Source organism: Trachypithecus francoisi, unplaced genomic scaffold, assembly GCF_009764315.1.
Source record: "Trachypithecus francoisi isolate TF-2019V2 unplaced genomic scaffold, Tfra_2.0 Lachesis_group0, whole genome shotgun sequence".
NCBI classification, from domain to species: Eukaryota; Metazoa; Chordata; class Mammalia; order Primates; family Cercopithecidae; genus Trachypithecus; species Trachypithecus francoisi.
In genome coordinates, this window is record NW_022681453.1 from 41,510,975 (window position 1) to 41,538,396 (window position 27,422).

At 41.0% G+C, this 27,422-nt stretch overlaps 2 protein-coding genes and 1 non-coding gene across 7 annotated transcripts in view; all 3 read left to right on the plus strand.

Annotated features, from left to right (window-relative positions):
- Positions 1 to 7,719, plus strand: part of PPP4R2 (protein phosphatase 4 regulatory subunit 2) — a 74,321-nt gene extending 66,602 nt beyond the window's left edge. For 4 of the 5 annotated variants that reach the window (XM_033210466.1, XM_033210464.1, XM_033210467.1 and 1 more), the window contains 4 exons: positions 2,230 to 2,304; positions 2,560 to 2,703; positions 3,386 to 3,675; positions 3,931 to 7,719. In XM_033210466.1, the coding sequence (XP_033066357.1) occupies positions 2,230 to 2,304; positions 2,560 to 2,703; positions 3,386 to 3,675; positions 3,931 to 4,256 (835 nt within the window). In that variant the 3' untranslated portion in view covers positions 4,257 to 7,719. Of the gene's footprint in view, positions 1 to 1,270; positions 1,320 to 2,229; positions 2,305 to 2,559; positions 2,704 to 3,385; positions 3,676 to 3,930 lie in introns of those variants that run through there. The other variant, XM_033210468.1, reaches the window with a different exon arrangement.
- EBLN2 (endogenous Bornavirus like nucleoprotein 2) lies at positions 516 to 1,882 on the plus strand. The gene is given in 1 exon segment (XM_033210469.1): positions 516 to 1,882. A coding segment is annotated over 1 exon segment (819 nt). The 5' UTR covers positions 516 to 646; the 3' UTR covers positions 1,466 to 1,882.
- A 12,650-nt stretch (positions 7,720 to 20,369) lies between the features above and the next one.
- On the plus strand, positions 20,370 to 20,473 carry LOC117084713. The gene has a single exon (XR_004437615.1). It is a non-coding gene; the product is annotated as a small nucleolar RNA U13 (small nucleolar RNA).
- The last annotated feature ends 6,949 nt before the right edge of the window (positions 20,474 to 27,422 follow it).

Below are 27,422 nucleotides of genomic sequence, written 5' to 3' on the forward strand. Positions count from 1 at the left end.
GTTGTCAAGATTTATATATGGCAAAGTAAGAATTAAATTTGGACACAATTTCCCAACCTTGGAACTATGGACATTTTGTGCCAGATAATTCTATTGTGAGTGGGTGTCCTGGGGATTATAAGAGGTTTAGCAGTGTCCTTGACCTCTACCCATTTATGCCAGTAGTGTTCCCCTCCAAATACCTTTAGACATTGCCAAATGTCCCCTGGAGATGTGAAAGGCAGAGAGGGGAGGTTGTCCCCTGCTGAGAACCATTGGTTTAAGGTTAATCTGACTCTGCTTTCATAGACTACTGAGTTACCCAGGCTGGAGTGCAGTGATGAGTGATCATAGCTCACTGCAGCCTTAAACTCTTGGGGGCTTACGTCATCTTCCCACCTCAGCCTCCCAAAGTGCTGAGATTGCAGGTGTGAATCACCACACCCAGCCCAGTCAATTTGTTTTTAGAATGTTCTCAAGAATATACTTACGTTGCTAAATAAGATACTAAAATAATCCCATACTGTATTTCTTGACAGAAAAACTATTAAAATATATATGATAAAAATTTCTTTTATGAACCAAAATATGTTTTGTTTTGCTAATGAGTGTGAGGTATTTTGCGAAAAAGGTAAAGAAGTGCAGAGTCAAGTCATAGTGACTAATAATGGATTCTTTTCTTAAATTGTATGCCTGTGTCAATTCTCACAGTCTTTTTGTTTGGGTCTGTGACAGATCTTACAAAAGATCTTTTAGACCCATGATTCTTACCAAAATTAAAGAATTAAGTCGGAACCAATCACCCACAATGTCTCATCTAAGAAAGGACTCACAGACCAGCAGCCCAACAGATGACGCGATGAACAGGAGTGGGCTCCCTGGCCTTCAAGGAAGTTTTGAGCTATCCGGGAAAAGCAGATAGTATCCACTGGATGCATTGGAACCCCAACCCAGCATTGGGGATGTTAAGGACATTAAAAAAACAGCCAAGTCTGTGCTAGACCCGGCACATAAATCTCATTTCCACCCTGTGACCCCCAGTTTAGTATTCTTGTGTTTTATATTTGATGGGTTACACGAGGCATTACTGAGTGTTGTTGTGAGCAAGAGGTCTAATATTGTGGTTGGGAACAAGAACAAGGAAATGGATACTCCTTGTGCTAGCGGATTCAAAGATATGCCTAACTTTATTGCCCTTGAGAAGTCATCAGTTCTCCGCTACTGCTGTGACCTTTTGATAGGTGTTGCCGCTGGATCAAGTGATAAGATTTGCGCCAGCAGTCTCCGAGTTCAGAGATCATTCAAGGCAATGATGGCATCTATTGGAAGACTTTCACATGGTGAGAGTGCTGATCTGCTAATGAGCTACAATGCAGAATCAGCCATAGACTGAATCAGCTCAAGACCGTGGGTCGGAGAATTAATGTTCACATTTCTTTTTGGAGAGTTTGAATCCCCTCTACGCAAGCTACGCAAGTCAAGTTAGTTGTCAAGAAAACACAGATATGACAACCTATTATGCTGTGAGAATGTTTCTAGATCAGTGCATGGATGGCTCCATTGCTCTACCTGCCATTGTGTCTGAGATCCCAGTCTTTGAGGAGGAAAAAACAATGGTTAAAAAGACATTGGGGAAATATTTTGAGTTTGGGGGTGTACTTTGCCACCCCATTTTTAGGCAGCTATCACCACGAATGTTCCCAAACTTAGCAGCAACGGCAAACTGCTGGGCCAAGAGGAGCAACCCCACATTTTCGGGATTTAAAGCTCCTGATATTATACCAGGATCAACCATCACACTTCCTTTGCTTCAGATGGCATCTACCCTGTAAGATCTTGAGCGGGGAGCGTTGAGTGGAATCATGGATCCTTGCGCTCTTAACATGAACTAATTCTCGTTATTAAAAAAAAAAAAAGGGGGTGTGGTCGTTTACGCCTGTAATCCCAAAACTTTGGGAGACCGAGGTGGGTTGATCATTTGAGGTCATGAGTTCGAGGCTAGCCTGGCCAACATGGCAAAAACCCCGTCTCTGCTAAAAATACAAAAATTAGCTGGGCCTGGCAGCGCACGCCTATAATCCCAGCTACTTGGGAGGCTGAGGCACAAGAAACGCTTGAATCTGGGAAGTGGAGGTTGCAGTGAGCCGAGATTGCACCACTGCACTCCAGCTTGGGTGACAGAGCCAGACTCCGTCTAAAAAAAAGAAAAAAAAATTAAGTCATCCACAAGTATATTTTCTTTTCTTATAGGAAAAACAATTCCAATAGTTTAAATCGAATGAATGGTGTTATGTTTCCTGGAAATTCACCAAGCTATACTGAGAGGTGAGATTCTAGATTTTTGATACCTACAGAGTTTGCATTGTCCTGATTTTGAGTAGCAGGCTTAGTGTACTTTCTAAAAATTGGGCATTTTATGGATACTATAGGATGAACTACATAGAGTTAGTTAATTTGGTAAGGCATGGGCCTGAAAACAAAGTTGCAGCAAATACTTCTGTGATATATTCACATCAGCATACCTTAAGAGGGATGACTTTTTATAAAAATAAGAAATGATGTTCATTTATCTTATTATAGGTCTAATATAAATGGGCCTGGGACACCTAGGCCACTTAATCGACCAAAGGTTTCTTTGTCAGCCCCCATGACAACAAATGGGTTGCCTGAGAGCACAGACAGCAAAGAGGCAAATTTGCAGCAAAATGAAGAGAAAAATCACAGGTTTGTATGTTTTATATTTATTAAAAGTTAACATTTAATCAGGACTTATCACTTACTATTTATAAGTCCTGAGGGACAGAACAAGGTTTTCATGCAGTTTATAGGAGCACTGGCTTCTCTTTGCAGCTGTAGCAAATGTTGAAGGTGGACACAGACAAGACTTTAAAATTGATAATTTGTGGAGACTGTTTATGTAGGGTCTAAAAGTAAAGTAGATATGATCCATTCTATTTGTTATTTCTGAAAGTTACTTGAAAAGAGAAAAGATCTTTATAAATAAGTTGGTTTTGTGAATCGTCTCTCACTGTAGTTCATAAAAGGACACCTTTTATTTATATCTTCAAATTTTCTGTATCATTTTAAGGGAAGGAAGACTAATTGAAGGAGAGGACTTAGAGAGTATGTCCGTATGGAAGACTTGTGGGTTTGTTGTAGGAGAATATTTAACTTACTGGAGAATTGCACAGAAAGGTCTTACAGCTTTTCTGAGTCCTACTGGGAATTATTCATCAAACAGTTTAGGTTACCTTGATATTATTCTCTTGTGTTTTTCTTTGCTCAGGTGTTATAATTTAACTTTGACACTGAAATACAATTTAAAACATTATTTAACCTTAAAAATGGGGATGTAGAAGATGGGGAAAATAATCTTATTAATGACACTTTAAAAAAACATTTACAGTGACTCTTCGACATCTGAATCAGAAGTTTCCTCAGTGAGCCCTTTGAAAAATAAACATCCAGATGAAGATGCTGTGGAAGCTGAGGGGCATGAGGTAAAAAGACTCAGGTTTGACAAAGAAAGTGAAGTCAGAGAAACAGCCAGTCAGACAACTTCCAGTGAAATTTCTTCAGTTATGGTGGAAGAAACAGAAGCATCATCTTCATCTCAGGATAAAGACAAAGAAAGCCGTTGTACCCGGCAGCACTGTACACAAGAGGATGAAGAAGAGGATGAAGAGGAAGAAGAAGGTATTTAGAGACCATCTGTAAAAGGGTGGAGTAAGGAGATCCTCAAATTCTTGTACTTCATTTTTTTCGTGAAAGAATTTTACATAATGGAACTCCTTATAATGCTGATGTTGGGCTTTTCTCCCACCTGTATGTAGTTGCTGCTGAATTTCAGGGGATGTGATTTGAACTATAGAATATCAGAATTCATGAAACTTAACTGTGGAGGTATTTTGAAAATAAAATTTAACTACAACAACATTTGCTTATTTTTAGAGTCTTTTATGACATCAAGAGAAATGATCCCAGAAAGAAAAAATCAAGAAAAAGAATCTGATGATGCCTTAACTGTGAATGAAGAGACTTCTGAGGAAAATAATCAAATGGAGGAATCTAATGTGTCTCAAGCTGAGAAAGATTTACTACATTCTGAAGGTGGTGAAAACGAAGGCCCTGTAAGTAGTGGTTCTTCTGACTGCCGTGAAACAGAAAAATTAGTAGGATCCAGTTCCAGTCAAACTGAAGAGATTCTTTCAGAATCATCCATGGAAAATGATGATGAAGCCACAGAAGTCACCGATGAACCAATGGAACAAGACTAACTATTTAGAAACATTTAGATGCAGTATTTTACATACAGTTCTGGTTTTAACACTGTATAAAACTTTTATGTAATAAAGTGGACCTTTAGTTTTACAAGAGAAGCAGGTTGTAAAATAAAGTACTTTATGGATAATTCCTGAAAGAGTTGTACATGTAAGAACTGTGAATATCAGCTCCTCTGGGTCCTGCTTACCTTACCGCTGACTTTTCTTTCTTTCTTTTTTTCTTTCTTTTTTTTGGTCTGGGCAAATCAGTGGTTTGTGTATAGATTTTTTTTTTTTTTTTAAATTTAGGATTAAAGTTTTTAAACTGGAAGGTAATTATAATTTTGAAAAGTTTTTTTGAGATTATCACTTTTAGTTTATACGTATGCAAGAAGCTTTTTGTCTTGTCTCTTTCTGATAGCTCTAGCAGTTTTCATATTTTGGTCATAGTTTCAACATTTTAACATGTGAATTGTAGGGTTTCATGCTGGTTTCCAGATTTTATTGTTTGGCTACGTACAATGGAACTTTAAGTCATATATACATACATATATATATATTCTAAGGGGGGAAATGTTATATTTTTCTGTTTCTATAAGAGATGAATACAGTGGATACTTTTTCTATTGGTAATGATTGAGTTCACCTCTTTCAGAAGACATTTTCTTTCTCTTCTGAGTAATTGAAATAAAATCTGGCCCTTGTGAAACCCTGGAAATCTTAAGTCTGTTGAAATACCAGGTTAAACACATTCCAAGAGATCTGTTCAAACTCAAATTCTTTTGTATACTTCTGAGGTGCCTGAGAAAAAGACTTCATTATTTATGAGAAAATATGCTTTATCTTGGAAATTGTGTTCAAATGTTAGCTTACTATTTTGTAGAATGAATGTTTATGAAGCTGATATGAGACCATCTCAGAAGAACCAAGCAGGTTCCTTGACCTTTTGCTTGCTTTTCTGAACATTGTGAATATTACACGTGTCTTTCTAAATTATTCTAGAGTATGCAAATGTCAATGGTATGAAACACCACTGTACTGGAAGAATTAATATATTACTTTAGTATGTACCTGAGCTAAATGACTGAAGCTTTAGGGGTGCATAGAAACCACCATAATTTGTATGACATTTTGGAGTGAATTAAATATTTTTGAACATGCTTCTTCGACAGCCAGTGTTATATTTTTCAGATCAACACAAAGCACAATGATTACTCTAAATTCAATATTTTCAAATTTACATATTTAAAGTCATGCAAACTGCAACTTCCCTGTCAAAATTACTGGCTGCCAAATTTATACCTGTTTCTTCAACTGTACCTTTTGATATTTAGAGTTTTTAAATTTCTGTAAAGTAGATTTTGTAGAATGTAATGTGTTCACTGCCTTTGTGAAGCGGTATATAATTGTATAATTTCTGTGTGTAAACTGAATGCTTGGGCTTTCAATACAGTATTCATATAAAGCAATAAATATTAATGTTATGAAATATTCGAGTACATTTTTATCAAAATATGGAAGAATCCCCTTTTTTAAAGTTTCAGATACCTGAACTACACAGATGGGCTTCTAAAACTGATGCAAACAGTTTCTGACACTGTATCATATGCTTTTGGGTGATTTGGGGGGCAACCACAAGTTTTGCATTTTGACTACTTAAATCGTCATGACTATAAATATCAAAACTATTTGGATCCATTTATGTTTGTAGGATAGTATACTACTGACTTGACTGTCAAGTTCACAACAGCTAGATGATATATTTATGACTATGTCTAATAGTTGAAATAAAATCTGAATATTGATTTACTATATCCAAGAGGGGAGAAAAATTAAACATTGTAAATTTTAAAAAATTTTTTCAAAAATGTTAAAATGAAGCAAATTTAAGTTCAGAAATTTTGAAATTTTCTTTTGAATATTTATGAAATTGTCAGTAAACCTACCTAAGATCCTGTGACCATTGATATTTTTTATTTTAATTGTAGTGCCATGGACCATTTGTAAACAAATTGATTTACTTTTGTTGGTTTCAAGTTGAAGATTTAGCATTATGACTTTGAGGTCTGTGGTTTTATTTGTAAACTTGCAATTGCTGTATTTGCAAGGGCAAATGTATTTCTTTATTAAATAAAGTACAATAATGGTGAATGTACCAAAATGACATCACTTAACTCTATGAGAGATCTGCATTTCAATCTATAGTTTAATAGTTTAATATTTATTAGATATTCATATGTTGATCATAGATCAAACTTGTTGCTGTTTATACAGATAATTGTAGAATGCTCATGGAATATCTTTAGGGTAGGTGGAATACTTCTGTAGTTAAATTGGGAAAGCTTGTTCAGCTGGTTTTAGATAATGATGGCCATTTGGAAGTAAATTTCCGCAAGTATTCATAGGTGCACTTAACACAGACTTTGCTTAATGAAAATGTCAATTCTAATAATAACTGATTCACTTACGAATTTTTAAAAGTCTGATTTTACGCACATTTCTTAACATACATCAAGCAAAGTCCTGTTAAAAGATCTAAATGAAGAATGGAGACCTCAGTGATTAAAGATACTTTGTTTCTGACCTTGAGCAGATTACTTACCTGTTCTCTAGACTATAACCCAACATGTAAAATAAATTTGAAGATGCTGATGAGGAGAGAGAGAGAGATGTATTATGTTTTTAGCACTTTTCCCTTTTAAAAAGTGAAAATATCCTTGTACATTTTTGAAAAATATATATTTTCAGTTCTGAAAAATGTAGCAAAAGTAGTGAAAATGTCATATTTTAAATGTTGATTATTAGATAAATTTAACCTGCTTAGGGTTTATTGTAATTACACCTTTCAGAAGTGTGTTTTCGAGCAGTGGAATTGCCAGCCAGGTCTTGTGGCTTGGAAAGGCATCCCAGAAATCCTCGGCCAGAAAGTGTGGCCTGTTAAAGCGTTGAGATTCAGAGTATTTTGTTTTGCCGGTGTAGATAGGCATGTATTTATGCAGTTTTGCATTTGTAAAATCAGTGATTTTTCAAATAATGTAAATGTAATATACTAGTTGACTTAAAGGTACTTGGGCAGAATCTAAAGCTGCTACAATGTTTGATTATGAAAAAATGTAACATGGTAAGGATGAAAATGCAACTTATAAAACCAAAGGAATTGAAAATTTTCAGTAGTGTTTCAAATTGTCTTCTGAACAGGAATTTAACATTGGTTTTGATAAAGTGAGGGTCAGTTCTCAAGATTTGTGCTAATCATAAAATGAATGAATGCAAAACGCCTTGTAATTTCATATGGAATTATAAAAATTAGGTTTATTGGGTTTTGGCCTAATAAGAGTGCTAGTATGTATTGGTTAGAATACATCTACTATTTCACATTTTAAAAATCAGTACACTCTTCAGAATTTTATTTCAACTTGGAGCCTAGATTACTTTGCCAAATGTATTTTCATAATGCAATAAAATATAAATTAGAATATTTTTATGTGTGTAATTATTTTATGTACCATAATGGTTTATTTACCCTGCTGCCGCCCCTACCCCACACCTCACCCCACCCCACCCCACCCTATGCCACCACCCACCTCAAATCCTCAACTGAGGAAACTTAATGCATGACTTTGTTACAGCCCTGTTTCTTACGTGGTGACAAGGTGTTCCAGCAGAGGGTGCATCTGACTTGACAGTTGTGGTTCTTTGCCAGGCAAGTCATGCTGATTGTCAACAAAATCCAGACCTAAATAAGTTTCTCCATTGCCATAATTTGGCACTAGCTTGCACGTATATATTTACAATATTTGTGTTAAGCATTTTAAAGGCTGGGAGCAGTGGCTCACGCCTGTAATCCCAGCACTTTAGGCCAAGGCAGGTAGATCTCTTGAGGCCAGAAGTTCGAGACCAGCCTGGCCAACATGATGAAACCCCGTCTCTACTAAAAACACAAAAATTAGCCGCTTATGGTGGTGGGCACCTGTAATCCCAGCTACTCAGGAGGCTGAGGCAGGAGAATTGCTTGAACCTGTGAGGCAGAGGTTGCAGTGAGCCGAGATCGCACCACTGCATTCCAGCCTGGGCAACAGATTGAGGCTCTGTCTTTAAAAAAAAAAAAAAAAAAAAAATCATTTTCGAAATCCCACCTTCAGGCAACTACATGGCAAGAAGTGTAGAATTACCTGAAGTGGAGAGGAGGGTTCTGTTTTCAACTCTGGGTCCCTTTTCTGTTTTTTGGGGTTTTTTGGGGGGGTGGGGTGGGGGGAACGGAATCTTCCTCTGTTGCCCAGGCTGGAGTGCAGTGGCACGATCTCGGTCTTGGCTCACTGGAACCACTGCCTCCTGGGTTCAAACAATTCTGTCTCAGCCTCCTGAGTAGCTAGGACTATAAGTGTGCACCACCATGCGTGCCTCATTTTCGTATATATATATATATTTTTTCACAGAGATGGGTTTCACCTTGTTGGCCAGGGTGGTGGTGAACTCCTGACCTCAGGTGATCTGCCCGCCTCAGCCTCCCACAGTGCTGGGATTACAGGCATGAGCCACCACAGCCGGCTCTCTTAGGCATATTACCGCGCAGTAGCTACAGTAGAGGGTAAGATCTCTACTGAAGATCTTAGTAAGAGGCTCTGAACTAAGGAGAGTACTTGTCAGTATGTTTCTAACCTCAAGAATTTTTTAGTTTTCAGCTTCTCATATTTGATCTCTTACCCCAACTCAATTTTATTTACTTAATAGTATAACTAGTACATAGTTCAGGGCTAATGATGGGAAGACTGATTTTTCCACTGGCTAGGAATAAGCTGTGTGAACTCTTCCCTGTTTAAAATGAAGAGTGTGCAATTCCTTTTTATTCTTCAGAACGTTTTAAGTTTAAAATTTAGCAGTAGAGTTTGTGGTCTAGGTTTTATTTGTACATTTTCAGAGTTTTTCTTCCCATAACTAAAAGTAATGAATATTCCAAAATGCCAGCCAATTACCTGTATACTAGTCTGACAACCCCACTGTTTTACTCATCTTTGTAACCTCACAGGCTAGCCCCGTGCTTGACAAGTGATAACAAAATCGAAAGCAAGTGGTAGGTCTACAGCCCACTTTAGATTCCTATGTTTTACCGATCCTGTATCTATGCCCACTTGAAGTGTGCTAAGGTCACCCCTGCAACTTTGCTACAAGGTTTGTGGGATTGGGAGCAGTACATTCTGTTGAATGCCCTTGCCAGGAAATTAGTGGGTAGTTGGTTGGTATCACCAGAAAGTGAGCATCTTAACAAAGGAAATTTCTGTGAATGAGACCAGCTACCCCTTACCTATAGAAAGCACAACACACCCACATATTGTAGGGGATAGGTGCTGCCACAGGGGAATGTATCATTAAATTGCCCAAGTCCTGCTTTAGACATGGTGTAATGGAACTTGATAATCAGTAACACTTGCAGCAAGAAATTTTTGCAGTTGAATAGGCTTGTGAGGCTTTTGACGCTGCCTGTAATCGCTGAGAATTTGAGAGATAAATATGGGTTCAGTATTCTGTCTTCATTTTGGATCATACTGGTTGTTTTGTTTTGTTTTGTTTTGCATTGCATGCAATGCTACAGAATGGAAGGGTAAGCTTAGTTGGTGACTAACAATTCCCATGTGTATTTAGGAATGCATGCAATTTCCCACTTTTAGCCTGAAAACATTGCTACTTGATGGGAACTCAGAATACAGTTTCTCATCTAAATTATTTAAAATGTGGCTAACTCTCAGGCTATTATGTAAGAAGCTGTTTAGTCCTTCATGTGAGTGTATTACTGTGGTTAAATGTAACAATTGTAACATTTCTATTGAAATATGTGGGTTAGTTTCCACTGTGGGTTTGTCAAAAATGCCTGTCCCACAGCTCTGGCAGTGCAAGTAAAGACTCTGAAGGTGGAAATGTGTTAAGATCCAGCAGCTTGCCAAATATGTCAGTTATTTTAAAGTCAGGGGTTTAGCATAAATAAATGTATCTCAATACTGGGTGATTCAAAATGCAATAGAATTTGCAGTGTCTTGGGATCATTATCATGATGGTTTTGTATTGAATATTAGAAGTGTATCCAGGTATAGGAGGTAGGGAAGATTTTCCAGTATATTTCATAAGTTCCCTCTAAAAAACAACAGAGCACAGAAAGAATTCCAGGTGTTTGAGTATTCAGTTGGAATTTCATGAAATGATGACTATCAGATTTCACTTAATCCCAACAAAGGGAGGTAAGAAGAGGTACACACAACATACAGAGGCAGAAAAGCATGTCTCTTGTTAGGTAGCAACTTCTATGAGTTGTGTATTCGGGGGCTAAAGAGAGTACATTTAGTCCAATTTCATATTTGAGGAATTCAGTCACCCTGAAGAAAATAATGCAAGATTTTAACTAAAATTGGTGTGTGACTTGCATAGATGCACAGGAGAGTCGTATTAGTGCATCTGTGGCAGTCTGGGAAGGCTTCTCAGCTGAGGCAGGTTCTGCTTGGCCTTAGGTGAGCAGGACCATCAGGTAGCATGGTGTAATGGGCAAAGGAGAGCGGCATGGGAGTTGCATGATATGGGTTAAGTCACAACTTCACCATTCCTAGCTGAGGCATCTCGTGTAAGTTACAATATTTCTTTGACCCTTAGTTTTCTCATCTGGAAAATGGGTATAATTAAATCTACCTGGTAGGATTGTTGGAAACATTAAGTGACTATGGGTATAAACTAGATCTGGTCCAGCAGCTGATGTTTCTTTTAAGGGAGAAAGGAGAAACATGAAGGGAGGAGGGAAGATACTGGCTGTCCCTGGGGAAGACAACAGTTTTTTTGGAATCAAAGTTGGGATTTCAATCCTGGTCAATGCTAGGATAATAATAGCAAGCACTAACTGAACACTTACTTTATGCATGACTTTATCCTTAGCACATATCATGTATTACCTAATTTAACCATACTATCAACCTGTGAGGTGCTTAATCTTATGCCCATTTTATGGATGAGGTATTTAAGGTGAAGAAAGGCAACTTGCCCAGGGACCCTTTAAAAGTGGAGGGTCAGAATGAGAATCAGTGGCTCTGACTCCAAAGCCCAATGGTTGTTATCCATTATGCTTAGGTGCTGGCTAGGCTTGGAGGGCTTGTAAGAATTAGGGGGAGGGTGACCCTGAGGAGGTGGACAGCAGAGAGGAAGCCATTCCTGGTGGCTGAAGATTCTCAGAGCCACTTCCAGTTCCAGCTTCCAGTTGCCCACATTCAGAACATCAAAAAGCTTCCTCATCGTTCACAACAAACCCAAGCTCTTAGTTTCGCGCTCCATGTATTTCACCATCTGTTTTCACCTGATCCTTCTAAATGGATCACCTTTTTTTTTTACATTAATTTAAAAATTATTTTTAAAAAAGGTAATGTTTACACCTGACAAAAATTCAAATAGAACAAAATAGTATATACTATTTCCATGCTCCTACCCTTGCTTCCAGATCCCTTGGTTACACCCCTCTCCCCTATGCCCCGGGCCAGTCTTAACAGCGGGGCAGAATGCTCCAGGACAAGGAGTTAGATTCCTTAGGTTTTAATCCCAGCTCTGCCATTTTCTGGCTGTGTGATCTCTGCATCTGTAGAATAAGGGCGATGAGGCCCTTACCTCACAGGGCTGTTAAGAGGATTAACCATTAGAAAAGGATTAACCATTAACTACTAGAAAGAAACATACTTATGCACTTTCAATTACTAACTGGTGGATAGTAAGCCCTACCTACAAATGAGTTCAAAAAACAGCATTTTGCAGGCCGGGAGTGGTGGCTAATGCCTGTAATCACAGCACTTTGAGAGACCAAAGTAGGTGGATCATTTGAGGTCAGGAGTTTAAGACAGCCTGGCCAACATGGTGAAACCCTGTCTCTACTAAAAATGCAAAAAAAATGAGTCAGGAATGGTGGTGTGTGCCTGTAATCCTAGCTACTCAGGAGGCTGAGGCACAAAGAATCGCTTGAACCCAGGAGGCAGAGGTTGCAGTGAGCTGAGATCACGCCCCTGTACTTCAGTCTGGGTGACAGAGTGAGACCTTGTCTCAAAAGAAAAAAAAAAAAGCATTTTGCAGAAATATCCTGTATCCTCCAACCCGGGTGACAGCAAGACTCGTCTCACCAAAAAAAGAAAGAAAAAAAAAATGTGCTGTATCTTTCCAGAAATAACTGTGTACCCTGGCAAACACAAGGTAGCCATCACTCCCTCTCCCCCACTCCCCTTTTATTTTTTTTTTTTTTTATTTTTTTTGTTGAGATGGAGTTTCGTTCTTGTTGTCTAGGCCGTAGTATACCCACCTTGGCCTCCCAAAGTGCTGGGATTACAGGTGTGAGCCAATGTGCACAGCCTACCCCACTCCCCTTTTCATAGTGAGTGCACACTGAACCCATTGAGGTAGATGCACCTGGTCTTTTTTTCCTTCCCCATTTACTAGAGTTTTGTGATATTCCAAATCACTACCTAGAAAGTGCCCTAGTCACCTTAACAGCTCCATAGTCTTTCAGTGTATAGATAAACCAAAATTTTCAGTTTTTCTTCCCATAACTAAAAGTAATGAATATTCCAAAATGCCAGCAATTCCCTGTATACTAGTCTGCCAACTCCAGACTAGTATACAGTCCCCCTCTAAGTGATCTCATAGTATTTTGACTTGTGACTATTACTGGCTCGGTTCAAGCAGTTTGAGATGGAGACATTTAAAATCAGCACCCTCTCGAAAGAAAAAAACAATTGAACAAGTCATTAAACTTTTAAGTGTTCTTTGTCGAATTATTAGGTAATGTGAAATAGACAGCCTTGCACCTAGGGATGTGGTTGGAGGTGAGAATGGAACCTTATCTGGCAGGCAGACCACATGCTATATTCCCAGTCATCTAAGATGGTAACATACACCATTATTTTATGTAAAGTAAGGAAATAAGCCACCCACTGAAACAGGACACGTGCCTGCACAATGCATGGACCGGTGACAACAGCCTTTCCTGGCTTGACATTTTCATTTCTTCTGAGGAAATTTGTGGGTATTTTCCCCTCTTAAGCTCTGCAAAGCTCTTGGTTTTGGCTTGGCAAGAAAATACGGAATTTCAGTCATCCCCATAAATGACAAATACTTGCTCTCCTAATGTCAAAGTTACTCCTTGCAGCTCTGTTTCCTTCACTTTTGGAAGGACATGCTAACTTTTTGTCTAACTGTGGAGTCAGTATAGTCCTCCTAAAGACATTTCCAGTGGTGGTTAATTTCAATATGTATGCTATGCCAGCAACGCACATAAGCTCGATTGGATCAACGGCGATGATCAACTTTGCATACGTTCTTGCAACGGCAGCAGCCACAGGGATTCATGCATCGAGATTTCTGAGACAACAAAACCAGCGTTCTGGAGTCAAACATCTTGAAAAGAGCCATCAATCAATCCAGGCAGCGATCTGCTCATTTGTTCATCCACAGATGTTTATTATGGGACTTCTTATGAGTATGGCCCTGGGGTAGTTAATGAAGACAGATAAACAAGCTAAGTAAAAATATATGTAAGATGGTGATAAGTCAATGATCCTAAATAAAGCAAGAAAGAAGGAAGGGTTGTTGTGGGAGAAGGTAGTTCTATTTCAAACATGGGGTCTCTGAAATAACACTGTATGTTGAGTGCAGTGGTTGTCCCCCACAGAGGAGCTCGGTTCCCTTGAAGGCAGCGACTGCCATCTCTGAGAACTCACTTGCATCTCGAATAGGGTCTCTAATTCTTCCATCTCTCTTTCTCATACACATGCACTTTCAATTACTAACTAGATTTGGTTTCTTAATCATGTAACTGAATTATTTTCCATTGCACCAAAGCAGATATTTAGAGATATATTTTTAACATATAGAAGTATACATATTTACGAGCATACTGTCACATTCTCTTTTCTTTTCTTTTCTTTTTTTTTGGAGACAGAGTCTTGCTGTTGCCCAGGCTGGAGTGCAATGGTGCGAGCTCTGCTCACTTCAACCTCTGCCTCCTGGGCTCAAGCAATTCTTCTGCCTCAGCCTCCCGAATAGCTGGGATTACAGGCACCCACCACCAGGCCCGACTAATTTTTTCTTTTGTATTATTAGTAGAGATGGGGTTTCACCATGCTGGCCAGGCTGGTTTCAAGCTCCTGCCCTCAAATAATCCGCCTGTCTTGGCCTCCCAACATGCTGGGAATATAGGTGTGAGCCACTGCACCCGGCCTACATTCTCTGCCTGCCTCCACTCCTCATCCACAACCAGGTATTCATGAACGCCTGGGGCATAGCTCAATTAAAGTTTGTTAAATAAGTGAAGTCATTAAAAGAAAATTTGACAATTTTAAATGGTTAAAATGACACAAAATTATCCTTCCCACCCTTGTCCTTATGCCCCTTACTCCCAATCTATAGGTAACCATTTTTATTAGTTTCTTGCTTTTTCTTTTAGTATTTCCTGATGCAAATATAAGCAAATTAAAATATATAGTGGCTGGGTGCTGTGGCTCATGCCTGTAATTCCAGTACTTTGGGAGGCCAAGGCAGGAGAATCACTTGAGCCCAGGAGATTGAGGTTGCAGTGAGCCATGATCGTGCCATTGGGTGGCTGGGCAAGACCCTGTCTCAAAAAGAAAAAAAAAAAAAAGAATTAAAACATATTATCTTAGAGCTGAGTTTTGTGGCTCATACCTGTAATCCTAGCACTTTGGGAGGCTGGGGCAGGAGGATCACTTGAGGGCCAGCCTGGGCAATATAGCAAGACCCCCATCTCTACAAAAAATAAAAATGACCTGGGCATGGTGGTGTGCACCTGTAGTCCCAGCTACTCGAGAAACTGAGGTGGGAGGATCACTGGAGCCCAGGAGTTGGAAGCTGTGATGTGCGACAATCTTGCCTGTGACTAGCCACTGCACTCCAGCCTGGGTGACACAGCAAAAACCCTGGTCTCAAAAACACCCAAAACAGTAAAAAGAAAATGTCTAATCTATCTATCTATCTATCTATCATCATCATCATCATCATCTATCTGTATCTCTGTCATCTATATCATCTATATTTCTGTCATCTCTGTGTATCATCTATATCTTTATCTATCTATCTATCTATCTATCTATCTATCTATCTACCTACCTACCTATGTATCTATCTGCCTTATTTCTTTTCCTTATACAAAAGTAGCATACACCTTGCTTTTTTCACTTTTTTTTTTTTTTTGTGAGACATTGTCTCACTCTGTCACCCAGGCTGGAGTGCAGTGGTGCGATCTCAGCTCACTGCAACCTCCGCCTCCTGGGTTCAAGCGATCCTTGTGCCTCAGCCTCCCGAGTAGCTGGGATTACAGGTGCGTGCCACCATGCCTGGCTCATTTTTTTGTATTTTTAGTAATGACAGGGTACCATGTTGGCCAGGCTAGTCTCGAACTCCTGACCTCAGGTGATCCACCCACCTCAGCCTCCCACAGTGCTGGGATTACAGGCCTGAGCCGCCACGCTCGGCCTTTTTCCAGTTAATACATCCTGCTGCTCACACCATACTCCCTGAAGAGATCACTCTTGTTCTTTCTTTCCTGTAGTCTCTAGAGTGGATGTACACTCCACTTGTTTCCAATCAGGATTCCCAGAAGTGGGTCCTCTCAAAGTAACTGCTTCAGTAATTTGGGTAGTTCCCATCAATTCCCCTTCCTTGGGGTTTATGCTGTTCTGTTCTCCCACCAGCTGTGTATGGGGGTGCCTGTTTCTCATGGTCTCACCATCAGTGTGGGTTTCCCCAGGTGGAAGGGCGATTGGTATTTTTCTGTGACCTCTCAGTTCATGTCCTTTGCCCATTTTCCAAATTGGGTTGTTGGTCTTTTTTCTTTAGAATTTCTAGAACATTTCAGAATTTTCTTTAGAATTTCTTTTATAGGTTATGGAAATTAATCTTTGTGATGTGTTACAATCATGTTGTTTTTCCAGTTTGTCTTTTTCCTTTGATCTTTGCATAACAAAAAAAAAATCCTAAGCAAAATATTTTTATATATTTGAATTTGTGAGTTTTTTCTTTTTAACGGTTCTGGATTTTAAATTATTTTTAGAATGGCTTTTCCCATTTTATTTTATTTTGAGACAGGGTCTCACTCTCACCCAGCCTGGAGGACAGTGGTGTGATCACAGCTCACTAGCCTTGACTTCTGGTGCTCAAGTGATCCTCCCACCTCAGCCTCCTAAAGTGCTGGGATTACAGGCATGAGCCACTGTGCACCATCTGACTCCTCCCATTTTAACTTATATGGTTTCATTTCTTACATTTAATATTTGGTTTACTTGGAGTGCTTTTTATCCTGATGCATAGTATGAGGTTTGGATCTGTTTGTCTTCATGGCCCAACACCATTTATTAAAAACTTCATCTTTAGCACCTTGATTTGATATGCTGCCTTCATCACACAGTAAGTCCTGGGTTCATTTTGGATGTATTAATATTTCTGGATGTGTTCTGTGTGTCCATTCGTGTGCCGATACCACACTGGCTTAGTTGCTGATGTGCATAGTGTTTTACATTCTAGTACAGCTGCTTCCTTTTTGTTCTTCTTTTTCTGAGTTTTCCAGACCTAATCTTGCTTATTTATCTTTTCATATCAACTTCAGAGTCAGCTGTGTGATTCCAGAAAAAAATGATCTCTTGCTACTTTAATTTGGATCATAATACTTTATTTATTTATTTATTTATTTATTTATTTATTTATTTATTTATGACAGACTCTCACTGTGTCGCCCATACTGGAGTGCAGTGGTGCGATCTTGGCTCACTGCAACCTCTGCCTCCCAGGTTCCAGCAATTCTCCTGCCTCTGCCTCCTGAGTAGCTGGGATTACAGGCACCCGCCACCATGCCTGGCTAATTTTTTATATTTTTAGTAGAGATGGGATTTCACCCTGTTGGCTAGGCTGATCTCAAACTCCTGAACTCAGGTGATCCACCTGCCTTGGCTTCCCGAAGTGCTGGGATTACATGCGTGAGCCACCATTTCCGGTCTCGTAATACATTTTAAAATTAGTTGTGGAAGAATTTGCATCTTCATGATGTTGAATCTCTCTAACCAAAAACATGGTATATCTTTTTATTCAAGTTAACTTTTGTGACTTCAAAAACTTTTAAATTTCCTCATGGAGCTTTGCGTATTTCTTGTTAAATTTGTTCCTGAGTGCTTTATCTGTTTTATTTTCTAGTTCAGGGATCATCAGCAAACTACAGCCTGTGGGACCACTGCCTGTTTTCTTACGGCCTGTGAAGTAAGAATAGTTTTTATATTTTAATGATTGGAAAAAAACACAAAGAAAAGTAGTATTTTGTGACTTGTGTAAAAATTGCTTGAAATTCAAATGTCAGTATCCATAATGAATTTTTACTGGAACGCAGCCACTGCCATTTCTTTATGTATTGTCTGTGGCTCCTTTCTTGCTAGGACTGCAGTAGAGCTGCGACCATGTGGCCCACAGAGCCTGGAATATTTATTATTTGTGCCTTGACAGAAAAGGTTACTGACCTCTGTTCTTTTTTATTTTTTATTTATTTTTTATTTTTTGAGATGGCGTCTCTGTCGCCCAGGCTGGAGCGCAGTGGTATGATCTCAGCTCACTGCAACCTCCCACTCCCGGACTCGAGCAATCCTGCCACCTCAGCCTCCTGAGTAGCTGAGACTACAGGCATGCACCACCACTCCTGGCTAATTTTTTATATTTTTAGTGGAGATGGGGTTTCGCCATGTTGCCCAGGCTGTTCTTGGACTCCTGGGCTCAAGGGATCTGCCCACCTCGGCCTTCCAAAGTGCTGGGATTACAGGTGTGAGCCACCACACCCGGTGACCTCTATTCTAAGTAGTGGATTTGTTTGTTTGTTTGATTGATTATTTTTGAGACGGAGTCTTGCTCTGTCACCAGGCTGGAGTGCAGTGGCGCGATCTCGGCTCACTGCAACCTCTGACTCCCTGGTTCAAGCAATTCTCCTGCCTCAGCCTCCTGAGTAGCTGGGATTACAGGCGCCACCATGCCCAGATAATGTTTGTATTTTTAGTAGAGACGGGGTTTCACCATGTTGGCCAGGATGGTCTCGATCTCCTGACCTCGTGATCTGCCCACCTCGGCCTCCCAAAGTGCTGGGATTACAGGTGTGTTTGAGCCACTGTGCCCGACCAGTAGTGGTTATTTTCATGTGTATTTCCGTCCTCCAAATTTATAGTCACTCATAACTAGCTTGGTCCTACTTTTGAAAATTCAGAACGCAACTGAAGAGGTTGAGGGAAAATTAGCAGAAAAACTGTCTTGAAGGGCTGCTGCCAATAATCAAAATGCCTAGAATGTTCTCAGTGGAGAAATATAAACCATTAATGACCGATTTCAAGTCTGCTCTTCCAGGCAGAATTTGCGTTCTTCCTTTAAATGGGATGTTTGTTTGTGAGAGGTACAAAATCTTCTTTGGGAAAAGGAGGGAAAGAGTCAAACTCCCTAGCCACGTGACCTACTCACTGAGGAGAAATGACATCACGTCCCCTTGAAGCTATCATCCCACCATGGTTTGCGTCGGAGTTTGCGTGAACCAGATGCCTTGAGTGGAGTCAGCGGTTCCCGTCCTGGGAGGGCCAGCTGTCTGCACTTGCTGTCAAGACCTGCCCAACCTGCTGCTGCCTGTGTGAAGGCCTTCCTGTGGCTGACAGCTGCTCCTCATGTATCCTTCCTGAAGACATTTCCCCTCCCCCCCACCTTCTACTTCTCATTCCATTTATGACAGCTCATCTAAGTTTGCAATAAGACTTACTTCCACAGTCGTTTGTATGAAGAAATCCGAAAAACATTATTTTTCCAGTTTCTGTCTCCGAAAGCCATAGGCCCTTCAGTGTTGTGGTTTACGCATCTCGCTGCAAATGCAGGACCACCATCCCTCAGCACCACTCCCAGGACTGACGTTTCACTGAAAACATCTCAGAAACTAGGAGCAATGGGGGGAGTTTTGCACCAAAAGAAAGCGATAGTGCAGTGTGTGGGTAGATCATTATTCTGAGATTGTCTTTCCTCTTTTGGCAGGTTTTTTTTTTTTTTTTTTGAAACAAGGTCCCTCTGTCGCCCAGGATGGAATGCAGTGGCGCAATCTCGGCTCACTGCAACCTCCTTCTCCCAGGTTCAAGTGATCCTCCCACCTCAGCTTCCTGAGTGGCTAGGACCACAGGCACCCACCACCACATCTGGCTAATTTTTTTTTTTTTTTTTTTTTTTTTTAGTAGAGACGGGGTTTTGCTATGTTGGCCAGGCTGATCTTGAACTCCTGGCCTCAAGAGATCCGCCTGCCTTGGCCTCCCGAAGTGTTGTGATTACAGCATCTCTGCCCGGCCTTGGCAGTGTTCAAATACCCTTTCTTTTAGGAAATGATAGGGGTAGTAGGTGAGAGTTGCTGGTAGTGTTTTAGTGTCTGGAATTGGCAAAAGAAAACACTGAAAACTCTTGGCTGAGTCCCTTGATAGACCATTGATTGATATCCCAAAGCTATTATCTGTCACTCTCCGCTTGCCTAGTTTTTTTTTTCTAACAGGGTCTCACTCTGTCGCCCAGGCTGGAGTGCAGCGGTGCCATCTTGACTCACTGCAACCTCCGCCTCCTGGGCTCAAATGATTCTCCCACCCCAGCCTCCTGGTAGCTGGGATTACAGACGTGCACCACCAAGCCCAGCTAATTTTTGTATTTTTGGTAAAGATGCATGTTGGCCAGGCTGGTCTCAAGTGATCCGCCTGCCTCAGCCTCCCAAAGTGCCAGGATTACAGGCATGAGACACCGCGCCCGGCCATTGCCTACCTTTTCTATAAAGGGTGGAAAGGCGACCTGCTGGCCACCCAGCTTCCTAGGAATAGCCCTGTGATACAGCCCTGGCTGATGAGATGAAAACAGAAGTCTGGAGTGATGTTTTCTTCCTGGGAGAAAGTTCTGTGTCCTTGGCCCCTTTACCTTTTCCCTTCCCTGACCTCTTCTTCCTACACGGAACTCAGACTTCGGTCTTGAAGTGAACAGCTGCTTTCTATTTCTGAGGAGACTAGCCTGAGGATGAAAGCATGAAGCGTGGCAGAGCAAAACCCAGAAATGTGCTTGTTAATAAAACCTGGGATCCTTTGGTAGTTCATAAGCATGATGATTGGGGTTTCACGCTCGTGTGTGAGATGTGCCTCCCTCAGACTTTGTTACGATGTTGGCACATTCCCCGTTTGACGTGAAAAAAGAAAAAATGAAAAAGGTATCCCAAATCGAACTGGTATATAAAGTGATGAATTTGCCAAAAAGCCTTTTACACGTGTTGGACACAGACTCTTGTGGTCGATACAAACCCAAAATTAGAATTTGTGGATGTGATTCTTCCAGTGAATGCTTGAGGTATCTGTTTGTTATCTTTTTAAAACTCCTGTATTAATTATGGAGAAAGACTTTTTGAAAGCAGGCGGTGGGTCTTGAGTCTCCCTCTTCCATCCTCTCCTTGACCAAACATGGCACTCCAAGCAGGCTTGGATGTTCTGTGCAACTCATATCATTCAATTGCTTTGTGAAGTATTTTGAAGATGCTTTTATTTCAGCCATTGATCTGACATTGATGTCAACAAAGTCTAAAAGCAGGTCCTTGATGACATCTTGGTCCCTATGGTAGCAATGTCTGAGGCAAATGGCAATGATGGAGGTGTTATAATCATTTTCATAAATTTATTTGAGTTAAAAGCTATTGAAAGCTTTCCTGGTATCTTTTGAGGAACTTCAAAGGGGACCCAATTAGTAATCCTTAATAACAGAGACATTTCTTTTAAAATTGACATCAGAGAGTGGGCTTCTCAAGTCATACAGCCGGGGATGTGAAATAAATGGTCATTAGTGTAGCGATTTTGGCATTTTATGCACCAGGTGATTTAGATTTAATTTCCTGGCCTGGCACAGTGGCTCATGCCTGTAATCCCAGCACTTTGGGAGGCCAAGGCAGGCAGATCACTTGAGGCCAGGAGTTCAAGACCAGCATGGCTAACATGGTGAAACCCCGTCTCTAGTAAAAATACAAAAATTAGCCAGGTGTGGTGGCGGGCACCTGTAATCCCAGGCTGAGGCAGGAGAATCACGTGAACCAGGAGCCAGAGGCTGCAGTGAGCCGAGATGGCACCACTGCACTCCAGCCTGGGTGACAGAGTGAGACCCTGTCTCAAAAAAAAAAAAAAAAAAAAAAGATTTAATTTCCTAATCCTTACACTCCCAAAAGTAGGGACTGTTATTATCTCCATTGTAGAGGTAAACAAGATGGTGGCTCAGAGAGGGAAATTAATCTCTCTGACACACAGCCAGTTAACTGTTGAGTAGAATTCTCTGATGCCAAAGTCTCCGTCTCCCCTTTGCCTCAACCCTGTGTAAGGGCAATTTACAAAAGTTTATGTGCAACTTATTTATTTAACTTTCTGTTTTTCATCCCCTTTTATGTAAAAACTGTCAATATGTGCATATTGAAAGCCTTTTTCTTCCTTTTTTTTTGAAGCAGAGTCTCACTCTGTCACCCAGGCTGGAGTGCAATGGTGCCATATCGGTTCACTGCAACCTCTGTCTCCTGGGTTCAAGTGATTCTCCTGCCTTAGCCTCCCAAGTAACTGGGATTACAGGCGCGTGCCACCACACCTGGCTAATTTTTTGTATTTTTAGTAGAGATGGTTTTTGCCTTGTTGGCCAGACTGTTCTCGAACTCCCGACCTCAGGTGATCCATCTGCCTCGGCCTCCCAAAATGCTGGGATTACAAGTGTGAGCCACTGTACCTGGTCTTGAAAGCCTTTTTCTATTCTCCTTTCCCCACTTCTTCCAAATCCATCAAACCATCTTATTTACAGTATTACTGAAGGTCAAGTGTTCTCTTTGAGGTTGTCATTGATAAAACGGATGGAGAGCCTGGGGGTGGTGGCTCACGCCTGTAATCTCAGCACTTTGGGAGGCCAAGGTGACCGGATCACTTGAGACCAGGAGTTCCAGACCATCCTGGGCAACCTGGCGAAACCCCGTCTCTACTAAAAAGACAAAAATTAGCTGGACGTGGTGGCACATGCCTGTAGTCCCAGCTACTTGGGATGCTGAGGCAGGAGAATCACTTGAACCTGGGAGGTGGAGGTTGCAGTGAGCCGAGATCGTGCCATTGCACTCCAGCCTGGGCAACAGAATGAGACTCTGTCTCAAAAAATAAAATAAAATAAAATAAAATAAAATAAAATAAAATAAAAATAAATTGACAGGGGTGAATGACTTTTTTTTTCAAGGTCTGACTCGCCCACACTCAAGTTCTCTGCCCTCTGCCTCACACCTGTGCATGTTGCTCTACCATGACTCCTACCTAAGTTTAATTTTGGGCTTACTTTGATGGAAAATCATTGTCCCAGAAGGGCCACTGTTACAGAGCATGTCAGAATCAAGATGTCTTTGGGTTCTCTGATTTCATTTCACATCAAGTGAAAAGGTCCTGTAATATAGCAAACAATACACTGCTTCAGGTGAATTGCAGATGACTTACACAGGCTTTGATCAGATGATGTAGATTGAACCACTATGTGAGTCAGTGAGTCTGTGGAAGAAATGTAATGTTGTAAGCCACAAGAGTGCAAGAAAATATTTGGAAAATAATGTTTTATCAGTTAAATTTGCCTATAATGTAAAACCTTTCCATGATCTTGTGCATTTGTTCAACTGGAATACAGTATTGCCCAATTGTGGTAGGCATCAGATAATTCACTCACATTATTTAAGTAGATTCTATTTTTTTTTTTTTTTTGAGATGGTGTCTCACTCTGTCACCCAGGCTGGAGTACAGTGGCGCTATCTTGGATCACTGCAACCTCCACCTCCCGGGTTCAAGGGATTCTCCTGCCTCAGCCTCCCGTGTAGCTGGGATTATAAGTGTACACCACCATGCCCAGCTAATGTTGTATTTTTAGTAGAGATAGGGTTTCACCATTTCGGCCAGGTTGGTCTCGAACTCCTGACCTCAAATGACCCGCCCACCTCGGCCTCCTAAAGTAATGGGATTACAGGTATGGGCTACCGTGCCCAGCCTAGATTCTAAATGTTTAATAGCAGGGAGCATAGTTTCTATTTGCTTTGCTACCTTTGGTATGGTATATTGAATAGGTGGGTAAAATGTAGGTACTAAGTACACTTCTTGTTTAGTAGAAGAATGAAGTATTTTTAAGCTTTGTTCTGAATTCAAGGGAAACTATGACAATAGATAGGCGAAGGAGACAGACTGCTAGAATCCATGAGGCAGTGAAGTGTCACGGTTAGGAGCACAAATGCAAGGCTTTATCTATGCCACCGCCATTCAGTAGAATGCTCCCTGATGATGGAAATGTTCTATATCTGTACTGTACAATAGAAGCCACAGGCATCATTTGGCTGTTGACCTCTTGAACCTGTGACTAGTGCAACTGAAGAACTGAGTTTGTAATTTTATTTATTTATTAATTTATTTGAGATGGAGTTCCGATCTTGTTGCCCAGGCTGGAGTGCAATGGCGCAATCTTGGCTCACTGCAGCCTCCACCTCCCAGGTTCAAGTGATCCTCCTGCCTCAGCCTCCCAAGTAGCTGGGATTACAGGCATGCGCCACCAAGCCCAGCTAATTTTTTGTATTTAGTAGAGACGGGATTTCACCATGTTGATCAGGCTGGTCTCGAACTCCTGACCTCAGGCGATCCACCTGCCTTGGCATCCCAAAGTGCTGTGATTACAGGGGTGAGCCACTCTGCCCGGCCTGATTTTATTTAATTTTAATTAAGTTAATTTAAAATTTAAATATGTGCACATGTGACTAGTGACTCCCATATTGGGCTGTGCTGAACATGGAGTGTAATAGCAGAACACAGACACGGTATACACAGCTAGGGTTTGCGTCCCAATCCTGTCATTTTGCTAATTTTTTTTTTTTTTTTTTTACTTCAATAGAGGACATTTTCCTGAAGTCTGTCATTACAGGAGTTTCAGATTTCTTACATTTTTGCTCACAACTGTTGGTCCATACGCTTTTACTCAACCCTGATAAAAATTATTTAGAACAAAGTATATCTGAGTAAATGTGCTTTTACAGTTTCTACGAACTGGAAGACATTCATAGCTTATTATTAATTATTATTATTTGTTAATGTTGTACCAGTATTTGATTTTCTCAGCCTGCTCCCCAAAGGGTGTGTTACCACTGGGCGGTAGATCTTGGAATGAAGAAAGAGATTAAGAATAAAAGTCCCAGAGTTTTGCACTGTCGCCATCAGGTCTCTCAATTTTCCACCCATTTTGCGTAGAGCAGAAGTGCGGCCTTATGGTGCCCTCCTGTGGCCATACGTTTAGTTGCACGATGACGGTAGAGTTTTTCTTTTTTTTTTTTTAAAAAAAAAAGAGGAGAGAAAGAAAAAGAAGGAAAAAAGGTCCTGCATATGTTTTTAGTCAGCAACACGTTTTGAGACGTGACAGTTCTGTCAAAACAATATAATTCAACAAACTTCAAAGTAACCACAACAGAAGATATGTAGACACAATTTGGAGCGCTGTCTCAGAGCCTTACCGTGAAATGTGCCACAAACATTTTGAGGGACGAACAATGACATCTGCAAGGGAAGCAGGGTAAGTCACACTCAGGTGTGTGAGAATCAGAACAGAGACCCAGAAGAAAACCAGCTTAGACATGGAGGCAGAGCATTAAAGAAAAGGCAAAAGAAAGAAAATGGAAATTTCTGGTGCTGGAAGCTGTTAGCTGCCCATGCTTGAAGAAGGCAAGCTCTGCAATGCCTTCACTTGTATTCATCTAGGCAGGTGTGAACCAGACAATGTCCCTGTCTTCAGGGAGCTTACATTTTAGAGGAAGGGGAGACAGAAAATCAACACACAAGGAATTGAACAAACGAGATACTTTCAGAAAGCAAAATGCACCGTGGAGAAAATCAAACAATGTTTGATGGCAATAGATAGAAATTAAGAGCCATGAGGAGGAAGGGGAGAGGGAAAGAAAAGAGAGAAGGTCTCAATGAAAGAAGTGGTTCAATTATGGCTACATTAAAAGAAATTATTTCTAAAATTTGTTTATTTATCTATTTTGAGACAGAATTGCTCTCTGTTTCTCAGGCTGGAGTGCAGTGGTACATTCTCAGAACCTGAAACCTCTGCCTCCTGGGTTCAAGTGATTCTCTTGCCTCACCCTCCAGAGTAGCTGGGACTATAGGTGTGTGCAACTACTTCTGGCTAATTTTTTTGTTGTTGTTGTATTTTTAGTAGAGATGGGGTTTCGCCATCTTGGTCAGGCTGGTCTCGATCTCCTGACCTCAAATAATCCACCCGCCTTGGCCTTGCAAAGTGCTAGGATTACAGGCATGAGTTACCATGCCTGGCAATTTTTCTTTTTTGGAAATTGAGGCAGAGTCTATGTTGTTCTGCTGCTCTTGAACTCCTGGGCTCAAGTAGTCCTCCTGCCTCAGTCTCTACCTAGGACTACAGACTCAGCCTCCCAAGTACCTGGGACTACAGATGCACCCAGGTAATTTTAATTTTTATGTATACATAATGTTTGCACATACTTATGGTGTAAGTGTGATATTTTGATACATGTACACAATGTGTAATGATCAAATCAGGGTAATTAGCATATCAGTCACCTTGAACATTTGTCATTTCTCTGTGTTGGGAACATTCCAAATTTCTTTCAGCTATTTTGAGATATGTAATACATTATTGGCCAGGTGTAGTTGCTCATGCCTGTAATCCCAGGACTTTGGGAGGCCAGGACGGGAGAATTGCTTAAGCCCAGGAGTTTCAGACCAGCCTGGGCAACATAGTGAGACCCCATCTCTGTATTCACACACACACACACAAAATAATTATTTTATTTTTTGAGACAGAGTCTCAAATGCAGGTTCTGGTTGTGGAGGGTGCGTATACCCTGAGGTGGTGAGGACAGGGATGGAGTGGGGACACAGAAGGTATCCCATCCACTGATCCACTGGTGCCCTAAGTGCAGTTCGGCTGCTGCTCCAGGGCTTCCTTCTCCAAGGAAGCTCTAGGCATGCTTAATATTTCTCCTTTGGGTGAAGCCCCAAAGCTACCTTGTCCTACCCGGTCACGCTGCATCTGAGACCGGGATACCCCTCCTGCAGCCCATCACCTATTTGATGACAGCTTTCATTCCACTTCTGTCACCCAGACTGGAGTGCAGTGGCGCCATCTAGGCTCACTGCAAGCTCTGCCTCCTGGGTTCATGCCATTCTCCTGCCTCAACCTCCCAAGTAGCTGGGACTACAGGCACCCGCCACCATGCCTGGCTAATTTTTTTGTATTTTTAGTAGGGACGGGGTTTCACCATGTTAGCCAGGATGGTCTCAATCTCCTGACCTCATGATCTGCCTGCCTTAGCCTCCGAAAGTGCTGGGATTACAGGCGTGAGCCACCACGCCTAGCCAAAATAAATTATTTTTAACTATAGTAACCCTATTGTGCTATTGAACATTAAATCTTATTCTTTCTAATTGTATTTTTGTGCCCAATAATCAATCTCTCTTCATCCCCTGATTTTCTTCTCAGACTGGTAACCATCATTCTACTCTCTACCCCCATGAAATCCACTTTTTCTTAGTTCCCGCAGATGAGTGAGAACATGCGATATTTGTCTTTCTGTGCCTGGCTTACTTGACATAATGACCTCCAGTTCATCCATGTTGCTGCAAAGGACAGGATTTCGTTCTTTTTATGGCTGAATAATATTCTACTGCATAAAATTCTGGATACATTTTGCACATGGACCTGACAAGACTTGTTGACCGATTGGATATGGACTATGAGAGAAACAGGAGCCAAGAAACATGAGCCAAGCAAGATTTATGGCTGCAGTCATTGCCCTATATTGAGGTGGGGACAGCTCCACATGGGGCCACCTTTGGGAGCTGGATCTTGAAAATGTCAGAAATGCCTTCTGGACACATACCTGAGCTGTTGCGTAGACAGGGGACATACAGGTAACTGACACAAGCCACCTCCTGCCTTTGGGCTTACCTGTTGGCTTGCTATAGGTGGGAGCTCCTTACTTGAAGAGTCCTGGTGAAGAGGAGAAACAGAGGGAGGAACGTTCTAAACTTGTAAGCGCACGATTGCGTCAGGGTTCAAGAGAAGACATGGAAACAC